The sequence below is a fragment of the Otolemur garnettii genome, unplaced genomic scaffold, assembly GCF_000181295.1.
Source record: "Otolemur garnettii isolate 467f Iridium unplaced genomic scaffold, OtoGar3 scaffold00001, whole genome shotgun sequence".
In the NCBI taxonomy this organism is placed as follows: Eukaryota; Metazoa; Chordata; class Mammalia; order Primates; family Galagidae; genus Otolemur; species Otolemur garnettii.
The window spans coordinates 37,012,177-37,028,367 of NW_003852396.1; the positions used below are offsets into that span (position 1 = coordinate 37,012,177).

General features: G+C 38.8%; 1 protein-coding gene across 1 annotated transcript; it reads right to left on the reverse strand.

The window, feature by feature from the left end:
- Window positions 1-7,557: 7,557 nt before the first annotated feature.
- LOC100957361 (olfactory receptor 10A3-like) lies at window positions 7,558-8,502 on the reverse strand. Its single transcript, XM_003781500.1, has one exon. It carries the CDS (start codon window positions 8,500-8,502, stop codon window positions 7,558-7,560), a length of 945 nt encoding a protein of 314 aa, XP_003781548.1.
- Between the last annotated feature and the right edge of the window lie 7,689 nt (window positions 8,503-16,191).

Here is a 16,191-nt window from a genome sequence, read left to right on the forward strand (position 1 = left end):
TATGGATGGAATTAGAAAATGTTCTTCTTAGCAAAGTGTCTCAAGAATGGAAGAAAAAGTATCCAATGTACACAGCCCTATTTTGAAACTAATTCATAGTTTTCATAGGAATGTTATAACCTAATTATAGCCTTAGAATATGGGAAAGGGGGTGAGAGGGAGTGAGGGGGTGAATGGGGGAGGCAGGGTGATTGGTGGGGTCACCTCTATGGTTTATCTTATAAGGGTACAAGTGAATCTTTCTAAAAGCAGAGTATTAATGTCTTAACTCAATAATAAGAAAATGACATGAAGGCTATGTTAACCAGTTTGATGATAGTATTTCAAAATGTATATGAAAACAGCACACTGTACCCCAAGATTGCATTAATGTACACAGTTATGCTATAAAAAATAATAAAGGAAATTTGAATGGGGAAAAAAAAAGAACTAGAAAAGCAAGAGCAAACTATACCTGAAATCAGTCCAAGAAAGTATAGTGAGGAGAAGGGAAAATTCAGGTTTTTAAATGGTTGGGTAAAGATGTCATTGTCCTCATAAAAATTACTCTTAAGCTACAAAATTAATAAGAAACATGAATCTACACTTCATTTTCAAAAAGCTAGGATGTAACCTAAATTACACTATGGGAAAGGGAGTGCCCAATACACTGACATCAAATGATGTGTGTCATTCAGAGGGGATGTTGAAGGAACAGTTCAGACAAAGAGAGTAGCACCAAGCTCTCCATATCTGTGGTTTTCAAACTGTGGTCCCTGGATTAAGAGCATCAGAAGGACCACAGAACTTGTTAGAAATTTAGGTTATTAGGCTCTAGTGTAGATCTACCAAAACAGAAAATTTTTGCATGAGTCTCAATAATATGTGTTTTAATTATCTATACCAGTGATTCCAATACACACTAAAGTTTGAAAAATCATGGCAAGTGACAGTCCTTGAGAAAAAAAGGGAAAAATCATAATCCTTTTGCTTGGAACCATGAGAACAAGGTAGTTAAAGCCTTGCCTGGAACTGCTTTGACATAATTTAGAAGCACTCAGGCATGGATAAACAAAGGATGACACAAATGCACCATAGTTTCAAGAAGATATCTGTGAATAATATGAGACAAGGTGAACTCCAATTATCTGATGACAGGGAGCAATAGATGGAATTACTCATCTTCCTTGTGAAAATTAAGCTGTGTTATGCAGTAATGCTTCCCAAACTAGTTTACAGTGTATCCAAGTCATGTGGGGATCTTATGAATATGCAAATTAGAATTCTTGAAGTCTAGAATGAGACTTTAGTTTCTACATTTTGAACATTCTAAACGATGCCCATGTGTCAAGCCCACAGTTGAATAGCACGTTTACAAAGGACATTACTGCCAGCCATAAGTAATCAATCCCTGCTGATTTAACACAAGATCAGGCCCCCTCTTTAAACAAATAACCAATCCAAATTCAATGTTGCTATAGAGTGGATAAAAATTATGACCAAATCATTGCTGTTCTCGGGGCTAACTGATCGGTGACGCAGAGGAAAGCACTGCAGACAAAATGAATAGCATGAAAGGGACACCGAGGCTCGATCAGGCACTCAGCAACTACCTATCTTTATTGATCCTTTTATATACTCTAAAACATCTGATAAATTTAAAATAACAAACAGTTAAGAAAGCTAAGTAAAGTCAGGGAAACTGCCAATCCAGCAGAATTACTGCTGAGCACATATACAATTGATACAAATTGAAAACTTTTTGCTTGGGGCTAAACCACTAGGGTGCCAGGCTGTCTGTTCTTTTAGCCGATTTCCTTAAACTAAAACTAGCAACTATTGTGTTAATGAGGAGAAGGGAACAAGTACAAGGGCCTAGTGCCTCGACAGGTGTGCTGGCTTGGCCCTCCAGCACATTACTTTCTGTGAACGTGTAGCTTTCTGCTTTTAGCAGGCCTGGGCATGTGCTCAGAGTAAGGATTTTCCATCTTAGGGTCACATTGCTCGGGGAGCATATGAGGCTAAACTACCATGTCTGAGCATGGGGGGCTGTAACCCTTCACAAAAAACATGGCCAAAATCATGAAGTAACTGCCTCTATAAAAGAAACACGCAAAGCAAAAAAGAACATGCTCAGGAAAAAAGGTGGAAAAACAACAGAAATTGATGAAACAAAACATAATTGGCAGGGTTCAAGAAAGGTGTTGAATGAAAAAAACTTCACAAATGTGATGGCCAAATGGAAGCATTGAAAGAAAAAAAAGAATTAGATACTGCTGGAATATAGTGGTAAGGAGAAGACAGAATGAGCAAAATAAAATAAAAACAATCTTCTAATGATTAGAGTGGAAAATATGGACTTGGAAGCTAAGGAAAAAGATCTATGTATTGTTAATATACCTAGAAACAACAAAAAATTTAAAGAATTGTCTCTAACTCATAAAGTTAGTTCAGTATTAAATCAAAGTAAAGCATAAGGATCTTGAAATGCCTGGCATACCAGAGCTCCAATATGTGATAGCTATTTTATCATTATGACTCCTGTAATCATTACTCTTACTGCTGTTATCATGGCTGATCCCTTCAGAAACACTAAATGTTTCCATTAGCATTATGCTCATCATCATCGTCGTCATCATTCCCTTTTATAAACAGAGAAGCTAATGCTCACAAAGTCATAGAAGATGGTAAAACCAGTATTTGAAATCATGTTGATTAAATGCTTGCTGCATGTTTCCACTAAGCCATGCTGCCAGTCATTTCAATTATGTTGATGCATAATTAGTTAGCAACAATAACTAACATAGATTTAAATTAAAAATGTCTAAAGCATTAAACACTTTCTACTATATCCGACATAGATGGAATTGACATGCGTTTAATACCAGTATGGATTGTTTTGTTCTGTCTGCTGTAATTGCAGATCACATGTGGATTAAGCAGCCTTGGTTTCCATCTAGTGGAACCTTGGTGTGTCATTGCAAATATACACTTTCCCTCTCACAAATTAAGGTATCAGTACCCCAAATTCTTCAGTTGTATTGGGGCAGACATGGAGATGTGCTGTTCACATTCATCTGTAAGAAAAGATTTACACAACCCAACCGGTTCTTTGCACAGTTATATTGTGTCGGGGTCCCTTCATGGTCACCACTTATCAGGTCCAGGTCTCTAGCCCTGGGTTTATTTAGGTTCTGGATGCAAATAGGTTCTGCATGCAAAACGCTAGGGTATCTTGCTTGGGAACAATGGCTCTTAGGTGCCTGAGGGCTATTTGCTTTAGCAGAAGCAAATAGAGAGTGAGAGACACCGTACAGGACTTCTGCAGGCAGAAGAAACAACAGAGTCAGAGTGAGTGGCCGGTAATAGAATTGAGCCTCTGACGGCCTTCTCCTCAAGCCTCTTATAGACACACGCCTGTGGCTCTTAACACCACAGGTGTAGAGACTACTAATCACTGATGCTCTCATCTTGCAAGCTCTCATGCTTGTTAGGAGAGACAATTTCCTCCCTACGCCCTTTTCATCAAGGTGTTACTTTACTGAGCTATATAGGTGTTTCTTCTAACTAAATCTCATTCCTCTTTGCCATAAGCTATATGGGCTGCTACAACATGGGTGAAGGGCACACTTATAACCTTGATATAGTTAAAATACACAAAAACGGTATGGAACCAAAATGTATTTAGCCCCTTAATATTCTGAAATTTTTAAAAATAAAATTTAATTTTAAAAAAGAAAAGACTTACAGGCCCATGCTTGTGATCTCAGCAAGCTAGGAGATTGAGGAAGGATGATCACTTGAGGCCAGGAGTTCCAGACCATCCTGAGCAACATACCTAAACCACATTTGTATTAAAAAAAAAAAAAAATGCCTGTAATCCTAGCTATGCGAGAGGCTGAAAGAGAAAGATCACCTGAGCCCAGTAGCTTGAAACTGCAGTGAGATATGATCACACTACTGCATTTTAGCTTAGGTGACAAAGTAAGACTGGCTTTTAAAAAGAAAAAAAAATTAATAAAAATAAAATAAAATAAGACTTGCTGTAAAGTTGCAGAGCTTCAAGGTCAGCCTCAATTTTGAGCTAAAGACACTCCCTGCTTGCAGAAGCCCACTCAATGACTGAGAAAAGATCTCGCATTTCCAACCCATGCAGGACACTGCTGATAGACAATCCAGAGCTCCCTATTGCCCTCCAAGGAGACTAGGCAAGGCTGGCTTAGCAGTCAGAAAGATCCTTCTAGCAAGCATGTTTTATCTCCTGTCCTTTCCCGGGTGTCTGCACTCCTAACTCCATCTGAGTGTCTGCTTCCTAGAAACCCTAACCAGCACACAGGATACTCAAAGTTGTTGGTTAAAGTAGGCTGTAAAATAGGGTTTCAAGACTGGATATTTAGGACCACCAGGCCAAGAGATTCCTATCCCAAGTGATATATGGAGTGCAGATAATTCTGGGCACAACATACAAGTTCAATGATAAAAGCTTTCAGGAATTGTGACTTGGAATTATGTATCATGTAGGGAAATGCACTGGCCAGTGCATTGATTCAGAGATAGAAACATCCAGGGGCAGTGAGGGGATGATGTACTGTTACATCGTAAACATATACTTGTAAAACTTAGACATTTGACCAATTACATTCCTTATATAATATTTAAGTTGGATACAAATTTATATCAATAAATAGATAGCAATATGTATGTATATATATATATATTGATAGAGATGTCTATATGAATCCAATGTCTATATGATACTGATATTGATATTGATAGATATCTATATGTCTATATGATACTGATAGATATCTATATGTCTATATGATACTGATATTGATATTGATACTATATGATATTGATAGAGATGTCTATATGATACTGACTTTCTTTAGCAAAAGTCCTGTTCTCATAGTTTCAGTTGACTATCAGCCCCAAGACCACTCAGTAACTTTGAATCACTACTCAGCTTCAAACTCAAAGAGAATGTGGATGACTCTGACCACATTCACTTGAAGACAGAAGCTGCAGACCATCCTGGCCAACATAGCTAATGATATTTGAAGAAAAATGAGAACCTCACAAGGAGAGAAATTCAAGACTTGAGATTACTGCTTTCTGTATTATAGCAGGAATCAGACATTAGATGTTTTCTGAGATATTAAAGTTACTCCTAACTCAGAGACACTGGAAAGCTCTGACAAAGATATCAAATTTAGTATCACAAAGAGAAAAATATCCCCTGTAGCTGGCTAAACCAACATGTAAAGAAATGCCCCAAATTTTGGAATCCAAATGGTAAAACCACTTGATTACTGGTCCTGGCTTCTGAGGGCTGAATGCAACAAGAACACTAAGGTAACTTGGCCATACACATGAAGGGCAGTCAAGTAGCAACCCCCTCCATTCACTCACTATCTTTCAGATCTCCTAAGGCTCCCTCATGAGCACTGCTCTGTGACAAGTTTCTTTTGAGTACTGTGTGGCTGTCCCATATCCTGAATCTGCTCCAAGTCTTGAGCAAGCAAACATCTTTCCTCAGCCTACTCTTTTTGTACTAACTCAAAAAGTATTTGTTAAGCAACTACTCTGTCCCAGGCACTGTGTTAGACAGGTGAAACACAGTGGTAAACAAATCATACAGTTGCTGTCCTCATTGAGCTTATTATCAAATGTGGTAACAAAACATTAAACATATCACACATTTCAATATATAAAGAAAGCTCAAGCTAATAAGCCCTTAGATAGGAAAAGAGAGAGATGGGATCAACAAGATGCACTTAACATTAACCATGAAACGTTAAATGAAGAATCACCAAAAAAGTCATAGCAGTCTTTTATTTAAGGATGAAGTTAGATACTTCAGACTGATCCACAGTCCTCGTGGAGAAAGATTCAGCAGTAGCTCCTTTTATATCTCCATGTCATGCTCATGGTGTCTGGAGCTTAGAATCAGGTAACACCTCATGATTAACCTGAATGGCAGGGGGACTCCCAATCTATTCCATGCAAATCTACTCTACTTTAGGTGTATTCCCTCCTACTCCCACCATTCTTTTCTGCAAGCATTCAGTGTTCCACTGTTGCATCAGATAAAATTATTCATTCTGATTGTTTGGGGGGGGTGTTTATCTGTTTGTTTTCTGCTTTTCTGTGTGTTTTGTTTTGTTTTGAGATAGAGTCTCACTCTATTGCCCAGGCTACACTGCCATGGATTTAACCTAGCTCACAATAACCTCAAACTCCTGGGTTCAGGGATCCTTCTATTTCAAACTTCCAAGCAGCTGTAACTACAGGTACCCGCCAAAATGCCCAGATAATTTTCTATTTTTAGTAAAGATGGGGTCTCACTCATGCTCAGGCCATTCTCAAACTTCTAAGTCAAGCAATTTTCCTGCCTCAGCTTCCCAGAGTGCTAGGTTTACAGGCATGAGACCCTGCACAAATTATTCATTCTGGAAAAGGCAACAGTATTAGTAATTTGGTTCAAGGACTATAGAAAGTAGGCACAGGTGTATATTTGGTTCCCACATACACAAACACAAGAAATGCTTCATTAATTCTTTATAAACAGAGAGTCTGGGACACGTTGGCCTACAAATGGAAATTTAACAAGTCTCTACTACAATGGAAAATAGTTCTATGAAGTGAGAACAGTTCTATGTGTGTGAGAACAGTTCTATGTGTGTGAGTTGATGAAGTAGAACCAGTTGGAGCCACAAAATGAATGTACATTCTTTACTTATTCATGAAACAGATTTATACTCCAGAAATAAAAATGTCATCACTCTATTTGATGGCATCTACCTTTTTATGACAGCACAATGGCCTCCAGGTAAGTCTGAACACCCTACAATCTTTTTCTTTCTTTCTTTTTCTTTATTTTGTTGAGACAGAGTCTCACTATGTGAACCTCAGTATAGAGCCATGGCGTCACAGCTTACAGCAACCTCAAACTCTTGTGCTGAAGCAATTCTCTTGCCTCAGCCTCCCAAGTAGCTGGGACTACAGGTGCCTTCAACAATGCCCGACTGTTTTTTTGTTGCGGTTGTCATTGTTTAGCTGGCCCGAGGCCAGATTTGAACCCGCCAGCCTCAGTGTATGTGGCCAGTGACATAACAACTGTGCTACAGGCTCCAAGCCCCTATCATCATTTTAGAACATAATTTGGCAAGAGCTACTAAAATTTATAAGCACACATATTTTATATCTCAACAGTTCCATATAAACAAATCTATCACACAGATTCCAGACATCAATATACAATGGACGTATGGAACAAAGGGTCTACTGAAGCATCATCTTAATGACAGTAATCCAGTATGATGCAGAAGTTCATAATAGAGAAGGGGATGAACATATTCTTATATGATATGCTATGAAAACTTACACATCTACTAAATATAAGTGACAGCACTATGCTATTGAAAAGAAGGGATCACCTGATACACATTCAAATACACAGAACTCAACAAATTAAACACATTCACATCAGAAAGAAAAAATGTTTTTGAAATTTATTAAATTTAATTAAAGGACAATAGGTTAGTAGCCAAATATCATAAGGCTTTTCAAACATCGTCAAGCTGTATGTAAAAACACCTTTCTTTGGCATATTTTTATCAAAGCCCTTTTCATCTCACTATTGCGCAAACTGTAGATAAGTGGATTCAGCAGAGGTGTCAGCAGTGAGTAGGCCAATGAGATCAGTTTCTTGGTTTCTGGTGAGTAGCCAGATTTGGGCTGCAAATAGGTCATGTTGGCTGTGCCATAGAAGAGGGTCACAGATGTGAGATGAGAGGCACAGGTGGAAAAGGCCTTTTGCCTCCCGGTGGTTGATGGCATCTTCAGAATGGCATAAAGAATTCTAATGTAAGACAAGACTATCAACAAGAAAGGGATCATAATCATCAAAACAGTAACTACTGAGGCATATATTTCAAGCAAATTTGTGTCTGCACATGCAAGATCTAGCACTGCTGGAGCTTCACAAGATATATGATTAATTTCATTGGAGCCACAAAAGGGAAAACTAAATACCCATGTGGTCCACACAGTCGCCACCATGATCCCTGAAAGCCATGAGAACATTATTAATGTCATAAAAACTCTTTTGTTCATAATCACTGGGTAGGTCAGAGGATGCCAAATTGCAGCAAATCGGTCATAAGCCATTGCTCCCAGGAGAAAACATTCAGTCCCACCAAAAAGAAGAATGAAATACATTTGTGCAAAACAGCTCAGAAAAGACATCACAGTTTTCTCAGTGGAGAGGACCACCAGCATCTCAGGCATGATGACTGCACTGAAACTCACTTCCACCACAGCTAAGTTCAGGAGGAACAGGTACATGGGAACGTGGAGGCTTTTGTCCAGAGAGATGACGACTATAATGATGGCATTTCCCATCAGGGTCAACAGGTGAATAACCAAGAAAACCCCAAAGAGTGGCTCTTGGAGTTCAGGAAAAGTAGAGAAGCCCAGGAGAATGAATTCAACCACAGAGCTTTGATTTTGCCTTTTCATTTTCAGTAAAGGAGCCCTATATTCATTTTTTAATGATAGTACTTAGAGTATATTAAAAAGTCACACTTCAGTCTCCAGAAATTCTTTGCAGAACCCAGAAGCAGAGATCAACATGTTAGAAATTCATTTTGGCAAATTTGGAAAATGGCCAATTTCTTGGAATAATGAATTTTTTACATGGAATGGGAGAAGTGAAGAATTCTGGCTGATAAGTACTCAGTAATATCAAAGAGCTACTTCTTCTTGTACATGCTATAGTTTGAAAATTAAACACAATCTTAAAGTAAATAAAATATTTTATCACTTACGTTCCATTCTCATAACATCGTTATACATAACATTCATTATTCTCAATTTTAAGTATAAAATTTAAGAACACAAAACATAGTGTTAAAAAGCAGACAGACTGAAATTGAAAACCGCAATTTGTATTGAAAAATTGAAAGTTACAACAAGTATTCATCAGATTCAGTGCCTGTCACTTTATTAAATGTGATGACATTAAATGTGTAGGAACACAGAAAGGGAGCTATGGTTTAGATGAACCTATCTCTCGTGATTTGTGGCTGTCATTTCTGCCCACTTTGCAGATAGCAAATCATATTAGGATTGAGCCAGATGAAAAATGGTTAGGGTGAATTCTCCTTGCATCATTCTAGTGACCTAGTTGACATAGGTAAAAGATCATTTTTGTGGTCACCATGAACCTGGAATTTAAAAGTTTACACTCTCTGTTTCTGTCTTGTCATTATTCCTAACTTCCTCCTCATGCAGTTCCTTTCAGCATAAATTACTCAACAAGCACTAATTGACCACCTACCATGTCTCGGATTTGTATGCTCAGGGGAAATTTGAGCCCAGACATCAGCAAAGGGCTCAGTTCATTACAGAAATGGCTTCTGACCCTAAAACCAGGACTCTGTATGTCCCATTTCTTGTATCTTGCTGCACTTTCTCCTTATTACCACCAAATGAACTTAAGCATATATCTTTTCCGAAATGTATATACACATTCATATATTTAGGAAATTGTAAATATCTCACTAAAATACAAACTTCAGGTGGGGAAAGGTTTAGGTTCCTTCTTTGTTATATCTCAGTGCCTACAACTGTTCCTGGCCCTTCAGAGATGCTGAGTCAATGTTGGTTAAATAAATGAATAAAACTGTTAGAAAAATCAAGATTCTACCTGCAATAGACTGTCTAAAAGAACAGCAAACCAAGTACATGACATAATTGGGAAGGAGAAGCAATAAGACATGTGTTGAAATTTAAATGGGAGAAGGAAAACTTCTAAAATGGCAGGGAGGGGGACACGACAATCACAGGATTTCCAAGGCGTGGGAAGAAGAAGCATAAGGATGATGGCCCAGTTGTCTGACTCAAAGGTGCTTGATGGCAACATAGAACTGGAGTGGAGGCCTACTGGCCTTTGTGGGATGTTCTGAAAACCAGAGGAAATCCACCATGGGTGATGAGGAAGCCAGGAGGACTGACACACAGCAAGCTGAAGAAATACAATGCTGGCTTAGTGCAGATTAGTAGGAAATAGCAGACAGTGGAAGACAAATTAATTTATTCCTGAATTTGACCATAGTCATGTACTAAAATCAAATGCCCACATTCACCACAATAATTCTGCCCAAAAAATGTCCCATAATCTCATTTTGCACAATCAAATATTTCAAATCCATTTTCAATGGGGAAAGAAAAAACAAATATGTATTCAGTTCCAAATACTGAAGAAACTCCCTACTTGAACATCTCCCTACACTGACCACTTCCTAAGTTGGCCTAACTTTCATGAACCATTCAGCACCACATGTATATATCAGTACAGTAACCCTAGTTCCTTATATTTTACCTCCAATGTTAATCAGTTTATTATAGTCCCTTAGGTAGTCAACTTACAAAGGTTCTACTATACATAAAAGTGGATTCGTTTTGAAACTTAGAAAACTTAGAATCCCATCTTAAAAAAATGCAAAACTTTTACAGAACAGATTTAAAGCCTATAATATAACAAGACTGTTATAAGTGATAAAGAGAAAGTGACCATGAATACTCTATCTTTCCTCTACATCTTGGAAGACCCTGATTGTGTCTTGGAAAATTACTGACATGTTATATTTAGGCACATCATTCCCTTTCCAAGGTTTCAGCCTGTAGATAGGAAGATGTAAGTGCTGGACTTACGGACCAAGCTCCTCGCTTCACTTGCAAACTTCTAAGACATGATGTTCGTGCATGCGAAATACTTATCCCTTGAAAATACCTTCAGTATTTTCTCTGAACAGAAATTGACTTGCATCAAAGCAAAAGTCTACTGCTTCAAATCCTTTAGCCATTCCTAGCACTCCCGGGGGCACATCATTTCAACAGCATTTCCAACTGTTAGTGCAAAGAACTATAAACCAACAGGCACACATGCAGAATCTACACCTCTTACCTATATTCAATCTCTTTAATTTTCATGGGTATTTTATCAGAGGTTTCACCTCTAGCCAATGCCACCTGCTCATAAATACAGCTTAGTGATTCACTGCACTGTTTCTATAACATTGTGTGACATAGAATCACATGCCCTGGAGAATCCCTCCCTGGAGAACATGGAATCACTTCATTCAGATCTTCCTTATTATATAACTAAGGAGGGCTCAACTTGGACACTTAGGTGAGAAAGCTCAAAAGCACACACTTGGAGCCCCACTCCTTCCAGTGTCTATGGGGAATGAACGCTTCTTCACACAAGAGATTCAATTCCAGTAGGATACTTCTGTATGAGGTGAAAGAAGAGGCTGAATGAATGTTGTCATTAGGGAGAGAAGGGAGGCTTGGGGAGGATGTGAGCAAAGACAGGTGACCTAGGATTTCATGGGACAGAATGCACAGTTTGTGTAATGGAGGGAAACAAGAAAAGGAAAGTGTATTGAAGGCTCTTTGTAGAAAGCTTCAATGCTCCCACACCCGAGGACTTTTATCTTCTTGAGAAAAATTCAAAGTCCCTGAAAGAATCAAGAAAAATTTATCAGTACTATTAATTTCATACACAGAGCTTTTTTTTTTTTTTTTTTTTGAGACAGAGTCTCAGTATGCCACCCTCAGTAGAGCGCTATGGCCGTACAGCTCACAGCACCCTCAAACTCCAGGGCTCAAGTCTCTTGCCTCAGCCTCCCAAGTAGCTGTGACTATGGGTGCCCACCACAAATGCCTGGATATTTTTTGTAGCAGTTTTCATTGTTGTTTAGCAGGCGGGGCTGGGTTCGCACGTGCCAGCCCTGGTGTATGTGACTCATGCTGTAACCACTGTGCTATGGGAGCCGAGCCCACAGAGTTTTTAACTTGGAGTCAAAATATCTGGACTGGCTTGTATAACATTGAGCACATCTATGATCTTTCTGGTTCTAATATTTTCTCTATAAAATAATGATGATGGTATTAATTTAATAAGGAAAATATGAGAATCAGGGGACTCAGGGCTTAGTCGAAACTGCCTAAGCAATGAAGGAGACCACAGATTCTGTCCTACGGGAATGCAGGGGTGAATGAATCTGCAGGCTTGGATGTCTCCAAATGCAGACAGTGTGCTCAGACCAAGGTTCTTCTTTTCTTCTTCTCATCTGCTTTCATGGAGTGGGTTTTATTCTCAAGAAGCTCTTCCTTCCTGACAGCAACACTTAGGAACACTTTCTGCCTAATGTGTGTGCAGTGGGAAATGTACCAGCAATCCTGAGGAAAGGGGGTCTCTTTCACAGAATCCATTCCACTTTTCCATTGCAAGAGATGAAGACCTCTTCCTGACTCTCTGCTCTCACAGTTTGTTTTCTATGTTTTTCAGTGGAACTTATCTCTTGCTATCTATCTGTACATAAGTGCAATTTAGCAATATCTTAGTCCATGTGTATTTTTATAAAGGATTACTTGAGGCTGGGTAATTTATAAGGGAAAGTGGTCTATTTGACTCAGAGGTCTTTTATCTGCTTAAGATCCCTGGTGCTGGCATCTGCATCTGGTGAGGGACTCATTCTGAATTTGCTCATGTTGGAAGAAGAGGGGGAGCCAGGGTGCAGAACCACATGGTGAGAAAGGAAGCAAGAAAGACAGGGGGAGGAGTGAGGCTCTTTTTAGCAACCAGCTCTCAAGGGAACTAACAGAGTAAGAACTTTCTCACTCAACTCACTCAACTCCAAGGCTTTAATTAATTCAGGAGGGATCTGGCTCCATGATCCACAGATTTCTAGCTAGGCCCTACATCCGACAATAGGGGTAACATTTTGACATGAGGTTTAGAGGATCTAATATCCAAACTACAGCCAGTAACAAACATAATTTTATTATCCTATGACTATCATCCCCTCACAGTCCTTGTATAATTCAATGCCTGAATATTGCATTGACCAATACATTTCCCTCCATTATACATAATTCCAAGTCACCATTCTCGAGCTCTTGACCACTGAATTGCCATGTTGTGCCAGTAGTCATCTGCATCCACATACCAATTGGGATGAGAATTCTCCTGACTGGGGAGTGGGGCATATAGATCCAGTCTCCAAACCCTACTTTTAACTGTCTACTGTCACCAATGACTTTGAGTACCCTGGGTGCTGGTTGGGGTTTCTAGGATGCAGATGTTGAGATGGAGTTAGCAGTGCAGACACCTGGGACAGGAAAGGGGCTGAATGAGGCTTGGCAGGATCAGCTCTGATTGCCAGGAAGGCCTTGCACAGTCTCTTGGAGGGCAACAGGGAGCTCTGGATAGTCTATTAGAGGTACCCTGCATGGGTAGGACATGGCAGATTCTTTCTCAGTCATTGTATGAGTCCTCTGTGAATCTGAGACCTTGGCTTAATAGCTGAAGTTGACCTTTATGGCACTAACAACAGTGGGATAATCACATACTTTTCAGTTGTGCATCAAGTCTTTCCTTACAGATGAGAGTAATCAGTGCATCCCCATGTCTGGGGCACTGTAGCTAAAGAATTTGATGTAGGTATCCTTTAAATAGGGGGAGAGGAAGACTGTGTTTTGAATGATAGACCAAAGTTCCACCAGATGGAAATCAGTGCCACTTGATGCAGAGTTGGTCTGTAGCTACAGCAGATATAATCAAAAGTGTTTGTGTTGGTATTATATGCATGTCCATATGATTTGTGTGGGGTGTAATAGAAAGTTTTTGATGGGTTAGAAATGATACTTAGAAATATACATTAAATATTATTGTTAATTGTGCATAAAATATAATTGAAGTGACAGGCAAGACTGCATATTGGAAACACCAGGAACATGTACAAAAATTAAGAAAACCTGATTTTCAATACTGTGTCTGCCATCATCCAGGGTCTTTGTCATGTCATGTTACTTATACTTGTAAGCATCACTTCTTCATTTATAACAGGATGATGATGATAATGGTGATGATGGTGATAATCCTACTGCTGCTTCCATTTAGGGTGACTATAAGGGTTAGATATAATAATAGTATGGTAATAACTATACTACTCTCAAAAATAAGAAAGCTATTCACAAATTGGAGCTTTTTTGCGTTAGACATTGTTTAAAGAACTTTACATTTTCCTCTAAGCTAATCCTTGCAAAAACTTTAGGAGTTAGATCTAGTCATAAGTCTATTTCTTGAATCAATTCCTTAAATATTTTTAGTTCTTTAGGGACACCAATTATACATGTACTAGATTTTTTCATTTGCTTCCCAAGTCTGTGTTTTTGACTGTAATTATTTTTAGTTCTACTCATGTGTTTTTTATTTCACTTTATTATTATCTACTTCCACCTTCCCTACACTATTTCTCACCGGTGTCTATTCTCATCTATACTTTCAGTATGGACATCATATTTATGATTTATTTATTTATTTTCTTTATTTCTTGATACATAGTCTCACTCTGTCACCCTAGGGTTGATTGTTGGATGTCATCCTAGCTCACAACACCTTAAAACCCAATGGGTTCAAGTGATCTTCATGCCTCAGCTTCTTGAGTAGGTGGCAATACAACTGCCCACTGTAATGCCTGGCTAATTTTTCTCTTTTTAATAGAGATGGCATCTCATTCTTGCTCAGCTGTTCTTGAACTTCTGAGCTCAAGCAGTTGGCCCATCTTATCCTCCCAGAGTGCTAAAATTGCAAGCTTGAACCACTGCACCCAGCCTCATATTTACGTTTTAAAAAAAATTCAAAACCTTCTTGATATTCTTTCATTTGAGACTTTCTATGTTTCTATTATTTGGTCATATCTTTCCAGGATACTTATTTTCTTTTTTTGTGCTCTTCTTTTACAGAGTTTTAAAAAGACAGCCATTATCTTTTGGTGGTGATTTTCATCTATTCCATGGCAACTTCACTTTAGTGAATGTTCTTTGTATTGCATTTGCTTTTCCTATTCCTCTTCAGTTTCTGGGTGTTAGGCCACCTAACATACGGGAACTATTTTAATTATCACCCTTGTTTGAAAAAGGTATGTTCTTTCTTGACCCATTATGTACAGGATACTTGTGTGGAGAAGGGGCCAGGCCATGTTCTAAGTCAGCATGCTTAGCAGCAACATCTTTTACAAACTTACTCCTTGGAAGAGGATCAGAGAAGTTCATGAATTTCAATCACTCTTTTAATAAAAGTGCACCCACATGACTTGGATGCACTTCGAAGTTTGGGAAGTCCTACTGTTTTACATAGCACTAATCTTTATAAAAAAGATGAGTTATTTTTTCTCTACTGCTAGCTTTTATCAGATAGTGGGATCTCACGTTTCTTCATGTTATCTTATTGACAGACAGCCTCCTGAAACTGTGGTACATTTGTGTGATGCTTTGTTAGTTCATGCCTATGTGTGTCACTTATATCAAAGCAGGTTCAGGGAAGCCATCACTGCAGGCTCATCCATGTAGTGCTCCTTGTTGAAAACAGGAGGATTTGTGGTTTTAACCTCCAGAGTGTGCACTGTGATGATTCTCAAATTTTATTGTGCATTAGAATATTAGAGTGAAAAATTTTCACTTCCTTCTCCTTACGGCCTATGCTGAGTTTGAGAATTAAATTGATGTGACATAGAGTAACAGCAAAAAAGTATAAACAAATTTTATGTGACATGAGAGCTCTCATCTAAAGAAAAGAAGACTCAAAGACTCACTTAGAGTCAGGCACATCGGAAAAGGGAGGGGGGGAGGATGGGTGTAGGGAGGGATCACGCCTATGATTTATCCTATAAGGGTACATGTGAATCTTTCTAAATGTGGAATACAAATGTCTTAACACAACAACTATGAGAATGACATGAAGGCTATGTTGGCCAATTGGATGAAAGTATTTCAAATTGTATATGGAAACAACACACTGTACCCCATGATAGTATTAATGTACACAACTATGATGTAATAAAAAAAAATAAAGAAAAAAAAGGTTTTAAGAACCACAAAAAAGGTTCGGCACCTGTATCTCAAGTGGCTAAGGTGCCAGCCACATAAACTTAAGGTGGCGGGTTCGAATCAGCCCGGGCCCATCAAACAACTATGATGGCTGCAACCAAAAAATAGCTGGGCATTGTGGTGGGTGCCTGTGGTCTCAGCTACTTGGGAGGCTGAGGCAGTAGACTCGCTTGAGCCCAGGAGTTGGAGGTTGCTGTGAGCTGAGATGCCACGGCATCCTACCCAGGTGGATAGCTTGAGGCTCTGTCT

What these genes read in the sequence shown, in the direction of transcription:
- LOC100957361 (XM_003781500.1), bottom strand. Translation starts at nt 8,502, where the DNA reads ATGAAAAGGCAAAATCAAAGCTCTGTGGTTGAATTCATTCTCCTGGGC.